The sequence below is a fragment of the Notolabrus celidotus genome, chromosome 4, assembly GCF_009762535.1.
Source record: "Notolabrus celidotus isolate fNotCel1 chromosome 4, fNotCel1.pri, whole genome shotgun sequence".
In the NCBI taxonomy this organism is placed as follows: Eukaryota; Metazoa; Chordata; class Actinopteri; order Labriformes; family Labridae; genus Notolabrus; species Notolabrus celidotus.
In genome coordinates, this window is record NC_048275.1 from 22,519,311 (window position 1) to 22,543,775 (window position 24,465).

The 24,465-nt window shown below is 39.0% G+C and overlaps 2 protein-coding genes across 3 annotated transcripts in view; both read right to left on the reverse strand.

The window, feature by feature from the left end:
* Positions 1 to 1,727: 1,727 nt before the first annotated feature.
* Positions 1,728 to 2,673, reverse strand: LOC117812038 (acidic repeat-containing protein-like). Its single transcript, XM_034682580.1, has 2 exons — positions 2,584 to 2,673; positions 1,728 to 2,478 (listed from the first exon to the last, which is right to left on the reverse strand). Exons 1-2 carry the CDS (start codon positions 2,618 to 2,620, stop codon positions 2,150 to 2,152), a joined length of 366 nt encoding a protein of 121 aa, XP_034538471.1. The 5' UTR covers positions 2,621 to 2,673; the 3' UTR covers positions 1,728 to 2,149.
* A 3,520-nt stretch (positions 2,674 to 6,193) lies between these two features.
* Positions 6,194 to 24,465, reverse strand: part of bean1 (brain expressed, associated with NEDD4, 1) — a 62,246-nt gene continuing 43,974 nt past the window's right edge. For both annotated transcript variants that reach the window (XM_034682252.1, XM_034682253.1), the window contains 2 exons: positions 24,201 to 24,342; positions 6,194 to 7,545 (listed from right to left, as the gene is read on the reverse strand). In XM_034682252.1, coding sequence (XP_034538143.1) covers positions 7,155 to 7,545; positions 24,201 to 24,342 — 533 coding nt within the window. In that variant the 3' untranslated portion in view covers positions 6,194 to 7,154. The remainder of the gene's footprint in view (positions 7,546 to 24,200; positions 24,343 to 24,465) is intronic.

The following is a 24,465-nucleotide window of genomic DNA, read 5'->3' on the forward strand; positions in this document are numbered from 1 at the left end:
CCCAGACTCAAAATGTTGTTTATTGGATTTAGGAAAGATTGAGAACAAAGCCTATTTCACATTATGTTGCTTTTTTTTTGTGAAGAAGATTTTTCTTTTTTGTGTTGTTTGATTTCTGGCATTCTTTGGGAGACTTAATTAATAGTAATGTATCAGGAGTTGTAACCTTGACAACAAAACTTCTTGTGTCCTAGTCCTTCCAGTGCCTTTGACACTTGTTTGCAAATAAAACAATATCAGAGAAAACAATTTCAATCCAACTCAAATTTTATAACTACAATTTACTATATATGGTTAATACGGGTTTAAATTGTATCACAGTCTTTATCATCTAAAAAGTGTAGAAATTAGAACATAATTGAAAAGACGACTTATAATAATGTATAAAAGACTTTATTAGAGGGTCATTAAGAGGTGTTTTTAAAGCTGTCTTCTTCACGCTCAAGGACTGTGACCATCTCCTGGAAAAGGAAATCAGAAACACTTGTCACACATTGTTTTGACCACCAGGTAACAAAAGCAAAGTCTTAACAGAGCGAGTGACCCTGATTTTAAAATGTGGATGAGCTTGAGCTTGTAAATTAAGCTAGTCTCAGTCGGTTGAAAGTAAACAGTTTTTTACAATAATCTCAGTTTATTTGGCACCGAAATAAAATAAAAGAACACTCTGGAATAACATTAAGAATCTTTCAGAAAAGCAATATCCTCCTTAATTGGAAGCTATCGGTTTTGATTAAGCCTTATTAAGAGATATGATGGTCCACTTGCACAGACTTGCTTGACATTAATCCACATCATATACAAACCAACAAATGTTGTGCTTTTTTTGTGCTTCAATTGAACCTGCCCTTAAATATTAAAATGTAAAAATATAACATATAGAAACAACTGAAAGATAGTACAGAGCATATTGTATTAGAATTAGTTGTCAGCTGAATTAAATCTGAATTGTGCGAACGCCTGTCTGAAAATATTGCCAGACGAAACTGATGTAAATATTTGTAAATGTATTTATTTAGTTGTGTAATATACGTTCGTAAGATATGCTTATTTTACCTCTTTAATTTTTAAATGCTAATAACTTTTTAATAATTACTATTTTATAGGCTCTTGTTTACTTTATACTGTTTTGCACTATCTACTTTGCTGCTGTAACACTGTACATTTCCCCGTTGTGGGACGAATAAAGGAATATCTTATCTTATCTTATCTTATCTTATCTTATAGTTAATAACAACCTGAATCCTAACACCTGCACATCAAAGCAAATTCAGTGTACCCAGCATATTTTTCTTATCTGGTTACAGTCACCTATAAATCAGCAATCACTCCAAGAAGTCACTTGACACTGGTTGTCAAGTCTACTGTCAGCCAAGCAACATTTTAACAAACTTATAGCATAATTAATTGTTTTGTAAATATGAATTTAAACAGATATTTAAGGCTAAAAGCAGCTCAGCTCTCAGTTAATATCAGAAAATAACTCACCAACGGTGTAAATGAGTAAGTTAGATATACTGCTTATTATTTGGGCAGATGTTTTGGTTTTTTTTTACTATCATTTCTCAATCAAGTCTCATAGTCTAAATAGTTTACCCTTAAAATGAGACATAGTTACTTCAACAGAGGTGACAATGTTGAAGCTTCAGTTATGACATTACAGAAATCTCAACAATCATGTGGACTGCTATTCAGATTTATTGTTGGTGAGTACAAGTTTTAGCCTCATTCCTCCATCCCCAGGCTAGGTAGATCAAACTAACTTAACAAGCAAACGAAGAAATGGAAAACTCTAACACTTAACAGCTTTAACTTGACCTTATAAACACAACCTTAGCGCTTGGTCTCTGCTGAAAGATGTTATCTATATGAAATAAAAAGAATTACCAGCTCCAAAGCAAGTTAGGTGTGCAGCATAAGTTATTATGGTGATATAACTGAGAAGTGGACTACCTTTGTAGAACTAAAAATCCCAAAGTTAACCCTGAAAAAAACTGAAATAAGACACAGCAGTAGCACACAGACGAAAAGAGAGACAATGCCCTAAAACATTTCTAGTAACAGATAAGGGCGTCTTCAAGTTTTTGAATGGGACATGAGTGAGCTTTACATCCTCAGAGACATACTCATCTGTTGACCCGTCGTCGCCTCATGTTGGGAGATCATCTACTGGAGAGTCCTCACCGATTGTAGAGAGATCCACGTCTTGGATGTTTTCTCCTTGTGTCAAGGTATTAAACTGTGACAAAGGTTGATCTTCTGAAGATCCTTCGTCGATTGATGAGGGTTCATCTTCTGAAGAGTCATCTTCTGAAGAGTCATCTTCTGAAGAGTCATCTTCTTCGTCTATTGTTGTGGGTTCATCTTCTTGAGATTCCTCGTTGTTTCCTGAGGGATCATCCTCTGGGGTTGATGGATTGACAGAAGAGTTGCTTGAATCATCCAAAATTTCAGATGAGAGAGTGTCCTCTGTTAGGCCTGCAGCATTAGAAAAGTTGCAGTCAGTAACAAAGCTTTAAAGGTAAGTGCAACTGATGTTTGCAGACATGATTCAACATTTGAGAGAAAGACACACAGGAATACCTTTATCATCCTCTTCCACAGGGGAATCAATTGGCATCGCATTGCGCCCAACCGCAAAGGCAAAGAGCAGGAACACAATCCAAGTTTTCATTTTCTACAAGAGAAAACTCATGTTTAATTCAATTCAATTCAAATTCATTTCAAAAATTTTTATTTGTCCCCGGGGGGCAATTTAAGGCACGTATGAGCAGCATTGAATACAAGAAACAGACACTTAGATTATAAGGATGTTAAAAAAAAAAGAGAACAGTTCTAAAAAAACAACAACTTAGAGCTGCTTTTATTTTCATTTCTGTTATTTATCCATAAAAACTTAAAAGAGGGTTTAATTCATGTCTTACCTCTGATTCTAAACCCAGCAGCAGTTGTCTGTAAGTTACTCCTCATCTGAGAAGTACAGTATGTGCTGTAGTTGGTTTATATACCGGGTTAACATGCTGCAGGCTGAGTGAGTCTGTGTGCCCCGTTCAGCTCTTGAAAAATGACTAGATGTGTAATAGTACAAACCACAAGTACAGTGTCACGTTTTTGAACCACTGAGTAGATAATGACATTGCAGACTCTAAGCTTTAAGGACTATTACATTTAGTTTTGGAGAATAATGCCGAGATCATAGAGTGATGAAGGGGATGAAGTGAGGTGACCTTTGTTCTCATGGTGCTAATTGTCAGATGAAGTTAGACATACATTTTTTGACCAGGATAATTCTTGGGAAGGCTTCCTCATGTCAGCAAAAAAACCTCATTTAATTTAAGTAAATATTTGCTTGATTCTCATTAACTTTTTATCTATGCATATCAATTTCGGCTCATTTGTAATCAGTCAATGTTTGAACTCATCAGCCATCCCATAGCCATAGGTGCAAGATTAAGGGAATAATTTATGCTAACATTGAAACTATCTCAGCTGCTGCAAACCCTAAAACCTAGGTAGAGTGTAAACTCAGTTCTAAATTAGTAATTATATTCAAACTAGGCTACGTTTAAACTTACACACAGCTGGTGCAACCCAGCACCCATCTGCCTTGTTATCTACATTTGGGTTCTTCCCTTGTCGCCTCAAACACACATTGTGACAATTGCAGACATTGAAAAGATAACTGAGCTTCATCATTGTATCCTGATTTTTTTTTATGATACCTTCATAAACATCTCTGCTGTATATTATTAAGCAGTTTATTTGTATTTCATGATGAATTTGTCAACTGAGGCATCCTTAGAAACTATATACATGGTAATATGTATGGCTTAAGATAACATAAGGCTCAGGCAGCACAGAACCTTTCTCTATGTGTACTTTCAGCTTCAGGCAAATAGTTTCAGGTAACAACAGGCTGTACTGACCAACACAGAGCACATGAGGCTGAGATGTCATAAGAAATGACATTGTGCTCTTAGTGAATTGTCTAGTACAAGCTAACCCCTCGAGTAAAAGGAGCAAGTTACTAGATTTGCCTTCTGCTAGACAAGGTTCTTTTTTTAAGAGAAAAGCAAGCTCACCATTGAGCCAAGTCATTACATGAGTGACGGGTTAAGAGCAAACTATCCTGACCCCCCTAAACAATGCTAAGGCCACTGTTCCTCACAATCTTTTTAATTGATTGAATTCTATAGAATTCCTCCAAGGCAATACAGAAAAAAAACAGAGATGTGTGTATTCACACATTCTCTTTTTAATTTGACACTGACACAATCATTTTGTGTCTCTGTTGCGTCTCCAGTTTATTTACTAATTAAACACTCATTCAAATGAAGCCACACAGATTCATATAAGAGTTCAGATTTATTCACTCTTCTCTACAGAAGAAAATATTTAACAAAAGCTTTAATACAGAACATTGTTGACCACAGTTGCTAATATATACATGAAGTCTGTTGTCTTGACAGACGACCGTAAAAGAAAGAGAGGATAGATGGGAAGTGAAACACATGTAAGACATTTACATAGCATTTACTTACACAGAATGTCCCCACAAAACAGTGCTAACCTAGCTGAAGAGAAGTTAAAACAATGTGCTGGACTAGAGAAGACAAAAAGGTACATCTCTACTCTGAGTAAGTGTTGTAAATGACAAATACTTAAATCCTGATAGCCCTGATAAAACTCTACATTAGACTTTTTCTCTAATCTAAAAGAGCCATAAGTTACTCCTCACTTTACACAAAAACGGCAAAGTAGACCAAGGTGATCTCACTACTCGGCATCCAGGACCACACTTTCAAATGTAGTGATATTTCTGAGGGAGTTGTTGTATTAATTGTGTAGTCCTATGTTTTTGAAGGCCTGCCATGATATTCTTAAACATACATTGATACAAATTTGTGTTCGATGCTGGATTTTCAGCATCTAAAAGCTGAGACACTAAACTAACATTGTGAATTTTGCAAAACAAACCATTTTGATTAGCTTGACTTCAATATTTTCCCTTTCATAAAGCTTATTATTAAACTGGGATTCAATGGATGCGTCCATACACCTCGTCAGTAAAGCATTATTTAGTGACATAACCAAACATATAACAGTGCAAAGCACTGCATTTGTTGCATTAAGATTATTATATTATGGCTACAATGTTCAAACTAACAGTCTGTGGGCTATTAGGCACATCTTTTAACACAAAAATACTATATAAGAAACATTTTTAGACAAAAGAATAAAACACAACAACACAATTAGGAAAACATATTTCACTCTGTTGACTTTCATTTGCACTGGTATTAAAGCTCAGCCTCAAATGCGTCAATATCTGGTGATAACCTGCAGAATAACCTAAGTTTACCCTCCACACATTGGTAATTATCAAACACCCCTCCTTTGCCTCTGTCATTGTCAAACACAATTAGGGAATTTAAATCAAATACTGAGAGCTTGGGGTGATGTAACGGGATCTGTGGTGGCAATAGTGGATATATTCAGCTCTTGAGCACTGAGGCAGAAATAAGCTGGTTCTTGTTTGTGGTCAAACATGATGACTCCTGAAATGTTCAGGGTTTTTTTTAAAGCAAAATGACACTAAACTGTAGGAAAGCTTTATTTAAAATTAGGTGACAAGACACTGTTTGATTAATGTCAGGAAGAGTTTGTGGATTTCATTAATGTATATCTCCATTTTCATCAAGACAGGACTGGAAGCTATATGTAAGGTCTTAAGACATAAACCCCAAAGCATGGCCATCATATTATTACTTAGATTGGAAAATTTGCTATTATGCTCAGTGTTGATTGTGTCTAATCAAGATGTGTCTAGCTGTAACACTTAGCCTGTTTAAAGTCAAAATCACTTGGATTTTTATGTTAAAACCAAAACTTTGCATTTAACTGATTCAGATACTGACAGAAAGTAAATTAGCCAGTTCCCTGTAATCCCACCATGCTGTTTACATTTCTAGTTTGTACATTAACATACTTAATCTGGTGGAGGCTAAAGGAAGAAATGTGTTTTCTGTCCACAACAGTAATCTGATGTGCTGAGGAGTTGGTTACAGCTATAGTGCAATATAGAAAGACCTCCATGATGGCTTAAGCCAAGTTACTTATTTGATGAGAGTTGAAACAGAGATTTAAAAAAAAAAAAAAAAAAAAGGCAGAAGCATCCATTCCCTCAGTAAACAGTGTGTTTAGTTCTACAGTTTAATGTGTGGCTTTTTTGTTGCATCATCCTCCCCTCTCATCAGGAGGAGGGTTTGGAGCTACAGTTTGCTGCTTGGGTCCAGTTACAGAACTTCTATTAGTAAAACCAGAGCCCTTAATAGAAAGATTTATGACAACAGTGGACAAGTTAAAACCACCTCTCTGTTAATGACAGATACACAACAGACGTGAGTGGAAAGGTTGGAGTGTTGATGCTTCACTGCTCATCTCTCAATAGTTCCCTTATTAGATTTGAGTCATACGCTTTCATCAGTCATTAGGATAGTACCGCCACACTGGAAGCTACAGCACACAACAGAGGCTGGATAAAGGTGGGAGTGTACTCTGTGTGCTTGTGTTTACCTTTTACTACACAACTTTATATCACATCAATATTATCTAAAGTCAGTCTCTCCTACAGACAGTCACTTTTCAGTCTTCTATAACGTGATGACTGGATGTTTCCTTTTTAAGCAGCAATTCAGCCTCAACTCCAAATATGCCACATGAATTCAGGAAAGAGAGATTAACAGTCAAATTATGGAAAAAATAAAGTGGACAATGGTCTTATTTCTAAACTGAAGAAAGTCTTTTTTCTCAGGGAGGATCATTTGGAACAACCAGAGAAGAAGTTGTCATTCCAGGAACTTTACAGTACGACACAATCAGTGAGTGTTTTTTCTTTTTTGTTCTTTTCTTTTTTTTCTTTTTTTTTGTGAGGGAACAAGCTGTGGGTAAATTGTTGAAAACTGGAGTCCTGGCTGCTTTTCAGTCCACTGAGATGTTACAAACTGTGTGGAAGATGTGAACATCTCATTTAGTGTCCACTGTTTTGTGTCACAGATGCTCCTAACAGCCACTTTGTGCCCCACATCACAAGTGTTTGTTTGATTCAACTAGGGACAACCAATGGCGCAGGTGAAAAACACAAATTAACTGTCCTACAAGATCTGGTTTGTCCCTGGTGGCTGAGAGTTGCCGTCATCCCCACCCTCTGATTGGTGTTTATAAAGGTCACATGGCATGAGAGGGAGGGGCTGTCCCTGCTCGGCCAACACTGACTCATAAGGCGGCGCTGCTTCCAGCGGGAAGGAGATGGATGCGATGTGTTGATGCTCCTGCTGTGGAAATCCCAGCGGGTAGTGGGAGGGGGAGAACCAGGCAGCGCTGGCTGAGGTCTCTCCACAGTACGGAGAAGGATCCAGGGTGCTGTAGCTGGGCTGCTCCTCTTGCTCTGGTCCTCTCTGACAGGGGTCCAATAAAGAGTAAGGGGGCGGGTCATCTGTAGGTATGTAGATCTGGGCTGAACCAGGGCCAACGCATTCATCGTACCTATGGAGATAAACACAAACATCCAATAGTTAGCATTGTGGTGAAAAGATTTAATTCAACCTCAGTAAAAGGGCCACAGGGTCCAAAAGTGATGCCCCCATTTTTTTCAGAAGATGAAAGCTCAACGGCTCTGCTTTTGTTCTTTCGTCCAAATTACAGAATATACTTTCACATTTTCAGTAGGCCTGCATCTGTAAATATTCAAATCAACATAGGGGCAGCAAGTAACCACTCCAAAATCAATAAATCCTATCCAGAAACTTAAAAAGGATCGTGTTAGAGCTGGAATCAGAGCTACTTATATGAGCCATGAGGTTAGAGTTATCATAGTGTACAAATGGAGCTACCATAGCAAAATAGAAACAATATATACCTACAACTCTACAAATTAAAATTTGTTTCTGCCCTCAGGAAAACAAGTTTTGAGACATCCACATCTTCTTCCAATACTGATGACTTGTTGGTAAGTTCAGTGATGAAAGAGGATGCCTCCATCATCTTTACCTCAAATATAGTTCTTAAAGCAGTAAAACGCTGGTTTGTCTCCAGTAGCAGACCTAACATGAAGAACAACCTGTTTCTAAAAGACCGGACATCATGTAAATAGAAACATATTATGATGATTTGAAAAACACTGAATGAGAAAAAATGTCACTTTCAAAATAAAGAGTGGTTTTTAAATGAGTATTAATAATAAATCACAAAGAAGGGATGGGATTTAATAAGTGTTACTTCTTCACACTCCTTTTTGGATATCTAAATAGAATTGATATTAGTGATGAAACTGTTTTTTGCATTGTTTGTAAAGTTTGCTTTTTTGTGTCTGTCTTCCTGTTTGTTTGTAGGTTGCTATTTTTTCATGTTTCAAATAAACACTTTCAATTTAATTATGAGTTATGAACTATTTAAACTCTAGATGTAGTTGAAGGTTAGTGTCTTAGCTGTATTAAAGCCTTATTTCTAACCAGCTCTGATAAAATGACAGGTATCATTCCAAATACACCTTCAAAGAAGTTTAAATGCCAAGGAGAAGGTCATAAGCACACTCATTGTGGAAATGATATGTGCTCACCCCTCACCATTGCTCAAAACATTATCAAAAAAATGTATCTCCTGGTTGAGCAGGTTCCTCTGCATCTTTTTTAAAGTTCACACGTTCATCTCTGGATTTAAATATCACTCACGATGACAGTCTGTCATAGTTAACTTGTCTTTGTCTCCTGAGAGGCATTACATGTGCTTAACCAGTTCGTTCAATTATCATAGCAGAGATACATTCCTTACATGCAAGGCAAATGGTTGCTTTCTGATCATTTCCTTCATATATGACCTTTTTAAAATCCTTGCTTAACTTGTTCTACTTCTAAAGAGTCGTGAGAGGGGTAACAAATTGAAGAAATCTCTCTCCCACTGTAAGTACTCAACTTACATGCAAAGTAAACGGGTTCTTTTTGAGATTATTAAGTCAGTTGTACCTGCTCTGTACATTATTTTCTACCATGATGCAACATCTGTAAAGGCTGAATGTTTTCTTTACAGGTGTGACTTAAGATGCAATGTCTTTCTTCATTTTTACATTAAATAAAAAAGTAATGTAACAGTGACTTCCTGAAAAAACAAAAGGTATTTTTTAGTCTAAGAATTATCCTACATCCTTTTGCTTACACGCACTATCTGAGGATGAGGTCTTTTCTATTCTCAAATATAGTTATTTAGGTGTAGTCTGGTGAGTTTGAAGAGATTATACATTTTGAATGAGGAATAAAAAATGTACAGTCAGCCTACCCAAACTACAAATACCTTTTATATTCATACAGTATCTTGGTCTCACATGCAGTAACTAAAGATGACTTGAAGGTATGCACTACATTGTTGAGGTATTATTTTGTACACACAGGTTTGTAGGTCTGAACATTTTGTTCACATTCTGTGCAGGTTGAACATGTTTTCTTTTTTTATAGCAGCTGTTGTTTGTCTCTAGTCTCTTATTCTCCACAGGGGTAGATTGTCTCTCCTGGTATCTGACACAGAGTCAGCACTTTAAAGTGGGTCACTTCTGGATTTGGGTCAATTACTTGATTTGGCAACTATGGAGCAGAGTTTTGTTTCCACCTGCATCACTGGAGTTTTCTTCTACACATTCAGGGCCTGATCTACCAAGATCCAAAATAACGAGCGCTAATTTGCGTGTGCAAACTATAATATTGCTCGTGCTATAAGTGGGCCGGTTGCAGGTGATCTACTATGATTGCATGTGTAATTGATAACAAGTGCTTAAGTGGTGCGGACCGCCCTATTTTAATGAGGATTTTGCATGTGCTACCGGCTGTCACCATGGAGAGTTTGAGAGAGCAGAGTGGTCGCAAACGAAAAATGAAGTTTTAAGCCCTGGAGTTGGAGGTCTTGGTGGAAGAGGGAAATAAACACATCGGTTAACTCCAGCAGTTGCCAGAAGAAACGCGATTTGGGAGGCCATCTGTGAAAAGATGAATGCTGTGAGAAAAAACAGAAGATCTGCCGATGGAATAAAAAGAAGATTGTAAGAAATCCGCAGAAGAAAAAAGGAAAAACTTTCCCTTGATAAAATCTCAGCGCATTTCTGATATTGGACAAATTTAATTAGTTCAAAATGAATTTGCTTTGTGTGCCTCGTTGAATATAGAATGGAAAAAAAATTTGAGATTTCATTATTTGAAAAGTGTAAGTTGTCCATCATGACCATAAAAATAATGTTTATCTCTTTTTTCTTAAATGGAAACTATTCATCAGCTTTCCTGCAATCCCCGCCATACTCCTCAAATCAGCTCAGACCAGAAAACACCTCAGCAGAGCCCTGAAGGCATCCAGATTGTTATGATGACATTGATCATGAGTTGCTGCAGCAACAAAGAATCAGATTATGGGTTACAGGTCATTGCACAGGAGGTGAGAGCTGTGTCCAATGTTGTGCGCGCCCTTCGCCGGGACACTTGGGACATTGTTGCACACAGCTGGTCAGTGCTGTGAGTGGGCTGACAATGGCCGTCAATGCCCTGGCAACAGTCGGGAGGTCATTCAGTGCCAGTCCTTCAACTGAGCAGCCGGCGAATGAAGAGGGAGGGGAGAGCACAGGAGATGAAGATGAAGTTTACATAACTGATGGCCACAGCATAAATTCATACTGTTTTAAAATAGTTCAAGAGACTCCTGTGTTTCTGTTTTAAGTAACACTAAGAATGGCATGAAAGAAACCTTAAAAATGAATTTGCAGATGGTAAAAATACATCTGGGACCAGCAGCAGCTCATCTCGTCTCTCTGTCCTCTACTGTTTAGTTTTCGGATTATACTCCTGCTGTACACAGCTCAGACTTTACGGTTGCATGTGAGCTATGTCAGAACAAACTCTGGGACACATTGTCTGCTGACAGCTGTCCAGTTTTATCGTTCCCTCCTCCTCGACAGAGAAAGTAATAGCAAGAGAAACCACACTCTGGATATTCTGTTATGTAACACCCAGGGGGAAAAAAGACTAAAGTCTTTCATGACACATGCACACATCCATATTTTTGATATTTATAAGAAGCCATCAGCACACACAACAAAAATAATCTCCAGTGTAAGTAGGCCAAACAAATCCAGTGCTGCACATTCTGTACTGCAACCTGAAACTCAAAAACAATGATCAGTTCATTTATTCAATCATCTGCAAGAGCTCAGTGCAACCCATAACTATGATTGATGGTCAGTATTGACCTCTAGTGCCTGACCACCTAGGTTCTATCGCGACTGAAACAAAAGTAAAGAGCACGTGATGTCATTTCAGTATATTGGGTAAAATACTATTATGTCACCCACTGGCATAGGGAGTACAGCTAAAGTCATAAGAGTAATAACTTCAACCCAAATCACAAATCTTTCTGTGACTTAACCAACTGCTTTCAGTCCCTAAGTCTAAACAAACAGCAACTGTTGTATAATCCACTTTTGTCCTGCATAGATGTGTAGTTGTAGCTAATGTGTAGTTATAAGGACATGTTTCCTGCCATCTAATCTTGTGAGTTGTGTAACAAACCATCACTCAAATTGAGTTTTCACCAATGATTTGTCTTTTCCAAAAATGTGGCAAAATAAGACACCATCTGGATGTCAAGTTCTGTTTTCATCATTCGTTTTTAAGCAACTGATTCTGAAAAATTGGAAAAATAAGGAAGCACCTACGCTTCAAATGTGGCAAACACTCGTGAAATATTATCTGAGTATTGAAAGGACAATATCGGAGGACAGCAACAAAGAAAAATATATGACAGTATATGGTGCAAGATTTATGAAGCTCTGTAGACTGAGAGAAGCCACAAAATCAACCGATTACCATAAACTCTAAGGAACCCCCCTCAAACTTGTTGTACTAATGCAAGTGTGTGTAAGTGTTTTCAAGTGTGTGTAAGTGTTTTCAAGTGTGTGTGTGTGTGTGTGTGTGTGTGTGTGTGTGTGTGTGTGTGTGTGTGTGTGTGTGTGTGTGTGTGTGTGCGTGCGTGCGTGCGTGCGTGCGTGCGTGCGTGCGTGTTTGTGTGAGTCAAGGCCAAAAGAAAAGGTACAAAGATAACATCAAAGCAAACCTCAAGAAGTGCCACATAGGCCTTAAGACCTGGGAGGCCAAAGCATTAAACAGGGCAGCCTGGAGACAACTTGTCAGTGATGGAGCTGCACAGTATAATGCCGATCTCCACAGTGCCGCAGAAGACAAGCGCAGACGCAGAAAGAAGATCGCTTCCACCAAAAAGGTCCCACCCAAACCCACAATCGCCACTGCCCACCCACTGCCCACCCTACACCGTTGACAAGTGTAAACATGTCAGAGTGAGTGTAAGGGATACAAACTACCCGTTTGTTGTTTTTTTATTTTTTATTTATTTATTTATTTTTGGAATTAAGATGACTAACTATTTGAATCACAGAATGTACTGACGTATTTAGACCCTTGCACACTCAATAAAAAAAAAAAAAAATATATATATATATATAAAAACATCACTTGGGTGAAATGGGTTGCAGTAATATTAAATAGGTGCAGAAAGTAAACCTCTTGTCATTAACAATAATATAGAACCTTTGCCTTGTCCCTTCCTGCATATTCACTGCTCCCCTCAGGAGATTCTTCTTCTCGGGTTTGAGAGGTCAGAGGTTCCAGCTCAGTTTCAGGAGATCATGCCAGAAGTCAATGTCTTGTTAAAGGACACTTCATAGGGTCAAACACAGGAAATGTGGGGAGCAGGGAGCAAGGGAAGACATGCAGCAAATGGTTGTTGACCTCTTCAACGAGAACTATAGCCTCTGTACATGGGGCGCTTAGACCGGTACACCACCAGCGCCCCAAAGTCAGCTGTTTTTAGTGGTGGAAACTAAACACTAAGTTTGACATGTTTCATGGTCAACATGTAGTCAAACTCTGCTACAATCATTGGGGTCCATATCATTGCAGTGGTTTGATTCTCTAGCCAAAACACAACTTGAAACATAGCGTTCAATCATGAATAACCATAATTCACTTGAAATTTAGCGATTAATCATGATTAAAAAAATATATCTCTTGACAGTCATAGTTTGGGGATATAGGAAGCAATAAATTGATGTAAAGCCACGAGCCAAGTTATAAAATACAAGTCTGACACCACAGCGCCGTCAAATTGTGTCTTTTCCCAAGCCTTCTTCCTTTCTTCTATTATCTTTCCTTTTGTTCCTGTTCTCACTCGGTCTTCTTCTGTACTCTCCGTGAGTGTGTGTGCCCACTTGCTAGCTATTTTAAAGCAGTGTTAGAGATTCTGCATCTGTGGTTTCCTGTTAGAGAGAGGGAGAGCTATTTTAGCCTTGATGTGAAGACAAGGCTCAGTCAGAAAGACCTAATGTCCACTGCACCCACTGCTTGGCATATTACACACACACACACACACACACACACACACACACACACACACACACACACACACACACACACACACACACACACACACACACACACACAAAAGTATTTTGTTGAAGACTAAAATTGTATATGAAATGAGCCTCCAATCTTTTTGTTTTATGATCTAAAGACATTTAAACTCTCACTATAAAGCAGTGTCTGTTTTTTAGCACGTACATAGTTGGTTGTTTGACAGGACACAGTGGTGGGAACAAACTTTCTTCAATTAAAGCCTCTGTGCCCAGTTTGAACAGCTGGGACTGTCATTAGTTCCTTTGGTTTCCCAGTCCTTGTGTGTTTCCCTGTTTGATTACACTAATTAGTTTCACTAGTGTCTTTTGTCATACCTGTGTTGATTACCCTGTGTGTATTAAGTTTCCCTGTATTCACCTGGGTCTCAGATCATTGAGTCTTTCTCTCGTCTGCCAGTGCTCTTCATGATCTTCAGTGTTTCTTGTGGGTTTTGTGGGATTTTCACTTGGACTTTGGATTTTGTTATAAGTAAGTTTTATGTTTACTTGGCTTTTGTTTATTTAATCCCTTTTATTTTTGTTTGCATTTCGATCCTCTTATTTTGTTTTGCTTCAAACTTGACAGGCACTTTTACAAATAAACAACAACAGGGAGATATGCAGACACACAGGGAGCTGACGGCCCCAACAAACTTTAAAGTGACAACCAGCTTTATGGGAATCAAACAAAAATGTCTGTCATCAGTTGTTGTCACTGCTGAAAATTTGATAATAGAAGACTTTTCATTGACATATCTGAAATTTGTGTTAAAATGTCTTCACATCACCCTTATATACCTCCACTCGTGCACCATAAAGGACTAAATGGGGTGAAAGTTGTATTCCAATTATTTTCTTTTGCTTTGGGAAATCGGACCTCATGTAATCATGCCACAGCATGCAGAGGTGAAAATTGGACACAGGGTAAGTGTGTGCTTGGCAGAATGAGGGTGTTTTTAGAGGTGTTGTAACACTCTGTAAGTCCCTGTGTCTTCAGTCTCTCAGAAGTTATAAGCTCCCCTGTTCCCTTGCAGCCTTCTGCTGAGTGTATATTTCTGAATAAAAAAAAAGAAAAAAAAAGAAAACTCATACTAGATAATGAATGTGGTGTTAAACACTTATGTGTGTTCTGCTAACAGGCTCCAGTGTTACCTATGTGTGCCTGAGTGAAAACAATTTGTGCCCTCTGGGGCTCATGCTGGGAGTTGCACAAGTGCTTCTGTTGATCTATCCCTCTGTGTTTTTGTCTGCTGCCTGTTTCTGTTTAAGATCCAGCCACTTCATGTAAAACGCAGTGCAAATAAAGTATGTTAATTAGTAATTCAGTTCAGGAAAGTATTTATTGGTGGAAGTTGTTTCTGTCTGATGAAATTCTTGAGGTTTTTGTATTTGTGCAATATTTTACTGGCTCTGCTGCTGTAATACTACATTTTCCCTGTTTGAGGTCAAGAAGTCTGGTCAAAGTCTTTGACCTGCCCCCTCATCTTGACTTAATACACATTTCTTTAGTCTTTATACATTTTGGAAGGACAACCTAACTTTAAACACGGAGTAGGTTTATGCCCCCAGCTCTGCATCTTAGAAGAAAAAAACTAATACAAAACCCTACATCTAGTGCACTACTCACAGCTCGAGCTATCGCTAAGAAAACAATCCTCCTAAACTGGAAATAAAAAAAACACATCAATATTGCTCAATGGAAGAATCTTCTAATAGAACATATATCCCTAGAAAAACGCCTCACTCAATCACAAATCAGCTGACATCTCCACAAACCTGGTCTACATTAATCAATACACTAACCTTTGTTATTGCCTGGATCCCAATCAACAGTACTAACTCGAATACATAGACCAACTTCACTTATTTAGACAAATCACATGCCTGCTCACGCGTACACACACACACACACTTACACACACACACGCGCACACACACGCACACACACACACACGCGTACACACACACATGCACGCAAACACACACACACACACACAATCACACACAAGCACCCTCTCTCTTTATGTCCCCTACTTGCACTCACACTCCCTCACTGTATTCTTTGGTACATTGGTTCATTAAATCATACGCTGATTAATGTGACAGGGGAAAATGTTAAAGCCCCTGTGATGAACTTCCTGTTTGTGTGAATTTTGGCACCCCTTATGGATAAAGTGATACCTTTTATCTTAGCTGATCTCGTCCTGTACATGTGTAGGTAGTGTTTTCTGACAGGAAATCTCACAATGGTTTCTTTAACAGTCAAATGTATCACATATAAAGAATATTTATAAGCTGAAAACAGCCTGCTGTCATTCATCTGGTCTGACACCTACCCCCTCACAGTGGTCACAGGCATAACGTAATTAAACACAGAAGTTGTCGGTCTTTCTTCTGAGTCTCATTTGCTTCTGTAGGTCATAAAAAGGCATCATTGTTCATTTCACTTTCTTTAATAATGAACTAAAAACTCCTCACAGCAGCTTTAAAGTCTGGTAAAAGTGCATAATAAAAGTCTGTTTGGGGCTTTAGACGGGTAAATTGAACACAAGACTTCAGGCAGAAGAGTGGAGTGTGTCTTGTGCTTCTGAGTATTTTTGTTCTCAGTGTGCTCACCTAAGCCGTGTATGCAATGTCAGTTATGTAACACAACTGACAACATGACAACATAAAGGCGTCACAACCATCGACTGTATTCAAAGATAGACAGCCCCCACAAAAGTGAAACCAAACATTTAACACTCCCCCTGGTGACTGGCAGCAGTATAGGTCTTGAAGTCCACCCTCTCTAAACCTTAATCAAACATATTTATCTCAAAAATGGTTCCTGTTATGGATGTACACTTCTGCCTCGGCAAGAATATTCCTGGTTTGAATCCTAGGTTGGGCAGGGACCTTTTTGTGCAGAATCTGGTTTGGTAAAGTGGTTGGAGGCTACCCAGCTCATTTTTAGCACTTGCTGGTGATATAGTACATGGTTGTATTATTTTGTTAAAACTGGCAGCCCGGTTCTACATCAGTGACTGCTACAAGGTATAAGAACATGTTTTCTGGCCTGATAAGCCTATACCTGATGATGCAGTACAATGTCTGCATCTTTGAATATGTTTTATGGAGACATGAGGCTCTTTCTGCTGGGGTTAATTAAAGATGATGTTTTAATACAGAGTAGTTATTGTGGCGTACCCTCCATTGATATTTGCGGAGGAAGAGGTCTAAGTCAGATGCACGTGGGTCAGGAGACAGGGAGGACCTCTGGCATGTGCTCATGAACTGGTTGTGACGCTCTACAGAGCTGGACACCGGACAACTGTAGCTTCAGCATGGACCATATGGTCTCTGTGTGTGATAGTGAGCATGTACAAAGCTAGCATGCCCCTTTGCTACTGTGGGAGGTACTGGCCTGTGGAGTTAGAGGAACATATAGATGCCGCATTCACAGGTGTATGTGTATTATGCAAATTGTGATGAAGGTTGGATGATTTCCTTGCAAAACACTGAAAAGAAAGTGTTCTATTATATTTAACAAGTTATAAAATCAGGCAATGTCCTCTCCTGTTACTGTATTCCTGGACTGTACTAGAGTGTTCACTTTACATACATGGCTGTGTTCATCATGTCTTCACAGAACAACATGATACATTTGAATTGAACAGAACAGAACAGTGTTGTTCCTGAGGTCTGATAATTGAGCATCTATCACCAACTCCCCCTTCTTTCTTACTCATTCACTTGTACTTGTAGTACTTGTAAAGTCCTTGTCCTTGCTGTCTGGTGCTAGTTTTTCTTCCTAAGCTTTCACTGTTTCCTGACTCAGTGTTAAAGCTGTGATAGGACATCCTGACTGAGCACACTCTTCCTGTCTTAGTCAATGACAATGACACTTTGTTTCATGCAGAATGACATAACAACAAGGAATACTAACTAATTATTCTTGACACCCCAGTTACCATCAGTCAAAGAGGATCCTGAGCAGGTCAGTTATTTGTAGATGTTTTATACACATTTTTTTCAAGAATGTGAAACACCGTTTAATAAGAACTATTTACAAAAAAAAAAGGTGTCATCAGTGTCTTGATCTGAAAATCAAATACATAATTCATGTAGGTAACCCTTTGATTTAGTTTCATCCACAGGACTGTAGCGGTGCCTTGCTGGCTTTTGTGATGCAGTCTTTCATCAGTCTGATTAGTGGCACCTGTTTGATTAGCTTTAGGTGGTAGTTCAAACTCAAAGTACTTTGATGGTATTGTAATACTGGTTGACATAAAGTGCATACTACTTTTGACTTGTAAACTGAGCCATATGTTTTCATGAAATGTGCCATTCTAAAGCGCATTGGTGTTGTTTTTTTCCATCACAATTGAAGCAGGAAGACACTGTAGCACCTTTATTACGGTGTACCGTAAGGCAGGGGTTTTCAAACTTTTTGGAGCCAGGGACCCCTTAAAGGTGAGAACATTTTCCAAGGACCCCCTCATGATTATAACATAGATTAAGAACATGCTTACTACCATTTGCACTCTTAGTTGCCCTCTGAACTCTTGTATTGTAAAACCTATCAATGTAAATACTTCAGACCTGTACCATAGTGATAAACAGATAACACATCAATTTGAATCAAGTAAATACCACTTGTATACTTTAAAACAGAGAGTCATTTCATTCCTTGTGGACTCAACATGACAGCATTTATACTTTTCAAGTAATTGATCTTCAACGCTTTCAGAAAATTAACAGTAGCAAGACTCACATATCCCTTCGAGCCACTAAATGGTATCATAACAATGGTATATATGCTGTTTTTAATGACACAGCACAATTCTACAATTAATTAGAAATGTATTCAAATTATTTCACGGACCCCCACAGTATGGTTCGCGGACCCCCAGGGGTCCCAGGACCCCACTTTGAGAACTACTGCAATAAGGAACCAAATAGCACGTATCTAAAGAGAACAATGCATTGATTTACAGCTTTAGAAATCAATGTGTAAGAGGTTTATATCTTTGTAAAATATGCTGGGTTTATAGAGTTTTATATGGTCATACTGTATTGAATAGACAAACTGTTACCTGAGTATAAATGATTATAGAACCTTGATAAAGTAAAATCCCCTTTTTGTTAGAACAAGAAAGAAAAAATGGTTTCTCAGATTTACTTTTCATTTACAAGATTTAAGCAATAATAATAATTTAGTGTTTACCTATGACTGCATAATAGTTACAATTTGTTTGAAGTAAAACATATTTATAGAACTAAACTGAAGACAACTCATCTCTCTAAAATGTGTGCAACATCTATCTCTATATGCTCATAACATTAAACTGCAACACCTATTGCAACACGGTGTGTGGGTGTGTGTGTGTGTGTGTGTGTGTGTGTGTGTGTGTGTGTGTGTGTGTGTGTGTGTGTGTGTGTGTGCCAAAGTATGCCCAGCTTCTCCCTAAGAGGAAGCAGGGGCTTTCAGTCTCCACAGGTGAAATGCTGATCCGTGTGTGTGTCTTTCTGGAAGAGAAAGCAAGTGAGACAGTGTGTATGTGTGTGTGTAATGCCTGTGTGCATGAGTGTATTTGTGTCGGAAGTGTTGCGTTCACAGCCTCAGTAGGTGAGCTGTTGATCTGAGTTCTTTGAGTTTCCCTCGACCATCTGTGGCCCACACACTCACACACACTCAGACACACACTGCAGGATCATCACATGACTGCAACTACCTGCAAGCTGACAGCGTACAAAACAATGACTTGCCAGATTATGGTAAACAAAAAGCACTATTTGTATAGGTGTATCTGCTTGTGTGCATGTTTGTGGGTAGGAATTTGTATGTGATTGTGTGTGTGTTTGTGTGTGTGTTTGTGTGTGTGTTTGTGTGTGTGTGTTGGCTGCTGTCCGGCTCACACACAGGCTGTCCAGAACACAGTGCTTCCCTGCCATGGTGCTGACGTAGCTGACTCGCTCTCCTCTCTGTTCCTTTCTTCCTTTTTCTTTCCTTGTTGTGTTGTTCTGTGTTTACCTCTACCCTCTCTCACATTTCTGCTGCTAGAGTTCAAGTGAGGACAAACATTATGAACGGATTAATCAGCGGTCTGGTGGGGGCTGTAATGGAGAAACGGGACATATTCTTGGCCCTTCATTAAGCCCTGCAGCACCCAGCATCAGCAAACCCACACCCTGCTGCTGACTAGTTGTATCCCTCCACGGATGATGTATCTTTCAGGGTAATGCACTTTGTCTATGTTAAAAAAAACAGCACCAAGAACATGACAGGAGCTTTAGTTTAGTCCCCAGATCACAGTTCCAGCATGGCCCTTAATGCCTCAGGTTCAACATGATGGATGTGAGCGTGCAACAGTAGAGTCAGCATGAATCTAGATCCAAGTGGAACATTTCCAACACTGTGCTGAGACCACTGAGGCCTGTAAGAATATGATCTATGATCTATGTAAAAATCAGTCTTATTTAGTTTCAGCATAGACAGTGTTTGACAACTGGCAATTGGAGCCCTTGTTTGGCAGCAGGGGGGACTGTGAAACTGGGCATGACTAATCAGTTAGAAAATTAATCCTTTAAAGGGCACTCATCGAAATACTTTGAAATTCTAAATTTCAACCCTAGAGTGTTATTGGAGGACATAACAAGACTATTAAACATTTGTGACATTTTTAAATTGTTTTCATTTTTATGTGGAAAATCTAGATCAACAAAGTTACCAAATGAAGAGTGCATTTTCAAAAATAGTTAACTCTCCTTTGAAAAACTAAAAAAATGTTTCAAAAACAAAAAAATTTTTTAATACTAGCCTTTGGTATGATCAATCAACTGAGGTTGGGTGGCTTTGACTAAGTCAAAATGACTTTACTTATCAGATATATCTTGAAAATGTAACGTTATTAGGAATCTATATCAACAAGATATATGTTTTTTGAAAATGTATAAAAACAGATTTATCTGTTTTGGCTTCAAAACCGTTCGATAAGAAAAGGCAGAGCGTCACTGTCCAATTTATTTACAATCTATGGATGTAAACTACATGCTTCTCGACCTCACTGTGAAGTAGGGGGGGTGCCATTTTGGGTGTATGTGGAAGTTACCAAATATGGTTCCTCGCCCCTGTTGTACCTGTTCTTTCGAAATGGATGAATGGTACAGGATGAAGAATTTGCTGCACCAGCTGTTTATTACTTTCAAACACTTAATTGTAATGGTTTTAGATGGACATACACCTTCAAGGTGGAATATGCAATTTTCAACAAATACACTTTTTGTCAAATGTATTAAATATTATATAATTAAATTCTTCCCGATTGCATACTTGGCTTGAGACTCCGAAGCAGTACCCTAGCAAGAAGCATCAGCCAAGCTTAAAATTGTGCTAAACTCAAGATCATGTTGTGTATAAATCTACAACCAACAAGAAACATAATTCACTTCTGGATTATTTAAATTCAAGATTCACTGGTAATACTTTTTCCTCTCCTAAAAAGTGGTCTGCATCCTACTGGTGCAACCACATACCAGTATAAAATGCAGGGAGCTGTATATTATTGTATTACATCATCTCACCCAGAAGATGGTGCTCCGAGAAGCAAACGGCTGCTTTGCTATGTAAAGCATGCTGGGGTAAAAAAGTGATTCAGAACAAGCTGGCAGCTTTAAAGAAAACAGTCACTGAGCACATACATCTTTATGGGTGCTGGTTTGATTGACAGACCCCTCGGTTTAAGACAACAAGTGACCAGTAGAGCTGGCTGGAGCTGATGTAGGCAAATTGGTCACAAGCAGTGGGGCTCATACTTCACAACTCAGCATAGGCTGAGCTAAACTACTGCACTCTTCTACTCCAGACTTTATAGTCATCATCTTGCAGTTAGTTAAAAGCCATGCTGATGAAGCAAATCTTAATTATACAGCTGTGATTTACACCTTCGACTGGCATTTTTTTCATACTAATAATAACTGAAGCTCCACACTAAATGCTGGGGGGGGAGGGGGGCAGTGTATTTAGAGCCATCTGCCAAACTGATTAGTGGAAAAACATGTTACTAGGTTGAAGTAATCAAAGCAGCTGACTGCACTAAGAGGGAGAAAAACATTCAAACGACGGCTGAAAGTCATGAAGGCACATCAGGAGTCAGGTAATATTCCCCAAGTCAGCAATGACCTCTCTTTAAATTAATAAAAATATGAGAAAATATGTATGATGAAAGTGAGTGAGTGTTTCTAAGTCAGGGCAAGGATGAAGAATCACACACACGCATGCACGCATGCACACACACACACACACACACACACACACACACACACACACACACAAACACACGCACACGCACACACACACACACGCACATACACACACACACACACACACACACACACACACACACACGCACACACACACACACACACACACACGCTGCAGGGGAGGGATGTATGTGAATTATTGAAGTTGCCAATTAGACCAGCTGACATTTAGATCAAAAACACCATGACATTGGCCTTTAGAAAGCTCTTTCTTTCTCATATTCCTTCTCACACACAATTACACACACACACACACACACACACACACACACACACACACACACACACACACACACACACACACACACACACACACACACACACACACACACACACACACACACACACACACACACACACACACTCTCTGTCTCTCTCTCCCCCTCTAACACACATAAGGTGCACCAACACTCATTCTTGCACCATTAAAAAGGGCACCAAAGCTAGCAGTACTCCTTAATAAATGAATGAACACAGAGGCAGGGTCAAACAAAGTGGGTCGAGAGCAGTGGGGGGTGATAGCTGAATGGTCAGATGGACTTTTTTATTGACATTTGATATAATTGGTAAAAAAGGGGAGCTTTCTTCTTGCTTTATAAACATATCATAAAATGGGATGGGCTTGAATAACCGGTGGTTACTGAATCTATGTTCAAGTGTCTCCAGAATGTATGATATTGTCCAAACTGATCATGTTTGCTCTGAAGGCATTTTGGAAAATAAAAGTGAAACATTTCCCAGAACAAAAATGACAAGTGAAATACATAGGAAGACTTTTTTCCTGTGTACTTGGCATTGATGGGCAAAACTCCTAGATGTAAATTTTAACATCTGGGGGATGTGCTTATTGCTTTTTCTCTTTATGATTTGATCTGCTTCAGTCCTGAAATGTATCAAAGTATGAAGCTACTGCCAGCAGCCATGTTACTGAGCTTATCATCAAGACTGTCTCGCCCCAAAATGTATTGATGTATCCAAGTATTCTCTTATTCATTTAAGAATATGAATAAAAAGGAAACAACTCGGACCTAATCTTTGCAACTTGACGCAAACCACACTTTGAATTTGTTTTCAAAATTTGATTCCAATTCTGTTTCTACAGATGTGTCCCGGGTCAGAGGCACAATGACATCAAATCCAGATTGACTGAGGTGCATTAGAGCAGTTGAGTAGAAGAACCCATGCTGCTGCTAGCTAAAACATATCAAGGACAACATAGAATAAGAGGGACAATCATTTTGGACGGTGAGATGATGGATGTATATATTACAGTATCTCACAAAAGTGAGTACACCCCTCACATTTCTTCTAAAGCAGATGCACAAGAAAGCCCACAAACATTTTGCTAAAGACAAGCAGACTAAGGACATGGATTACTGGAACCATGTCTTGTGGTCCGATGAGACCAAGATACATTTATTTGGTTCAGAAGGTGTTAAGTGTGTGTGGGGGCAACCAGGAGAGGAGTACAAAGACAAGTGTGTCTTGCCTACAGTCAAGCATGGTGGTAGGAGTGTCATGGTCTGGGGCTGCATGAGTGCTGCCGGCACTGGGGAGCTACAGTTCATTGAGGGAACCATGAATGCCAACATGTACTGTGGCATACTGAAGCAGAGCATCACCTCCCTTCAAAAACTGGGCTGCAGGGCAGTATTCCAACATGATAACGACCCCAAACACATCCACAAGACGGCCCCTGCCTTGCTAAAGAGGCTGAGGGTAAAGGTGATGGAGTGGCCAAGCATGTCTCCAGAAGGTGGAGGAGCGCAAGGTCTCTAACATCCACCAGCTCTGTGAGGTAGTCATGGAGAAGTGGAAAAAGATTCAAGTGGCAACCTGTGAAGCTCTGGTGAACTCCATGCCCAAGAGGGTTAAGGCAGTGCTGGAAAACAATGGTGGCCACAAAATATTGACACTTTGGGCCCAATTTGGACGTTTTCACTTAGGGGTGTACTCACTTTTGTTGCCGGTGGTTTAGACATTAATGGCTGTGTGGTGAGTTATTTTGAGCGGACAGTAAATTTACACTGTTATACAAGCTGTACACTGACTACTTTACATTGTATCAAAGTGTCATTTCTTCAGAGTTGTCCCATGAAAAGATATTACTAAATATTTGCAGAGATACTATTTGTGAGATACTGTATATCTCATGTGCAGGTACAGAACAAACCCCAGCTAACTATTTTAAACCATTGGTAATGTCTGGACAAACAAACAATGGTGCCTCTATTCTTTCTTACAGATCTGATTTTAAATCCCAATCTGGTTTCCCTGCTGTTGGAACAAAGCCAAAATCACTAAAAGGAAGCAAATAAATGTCAAATGTTTCTTCAAAACCAGATATTTTTTTACCTGACCTCATAGTGAAAACATATTAACCTTTGATTCACACAGCACTTACCGTGGCGGTGAGTCAGGGTACAAGTTGTTGACCTGCGACAGAGTCTCTCTGAATGAATCAAAGTCCAAACCAGGAGGAAAGTCTTCTAAGCAGGTAGATCTCAGTTCTCCCACTGAACCCCCATAAGAAAAACCGTCAAGCCCTGTGGACAAAGAGATATGAAGCCAGCATTTGAAAGGGGCATTTAGTATTCAAAGACATCCAGTAGAATTTGACTAACTGAGACAATGTACCTTTTATTCTATCTGGATGCATGTTGTCATTT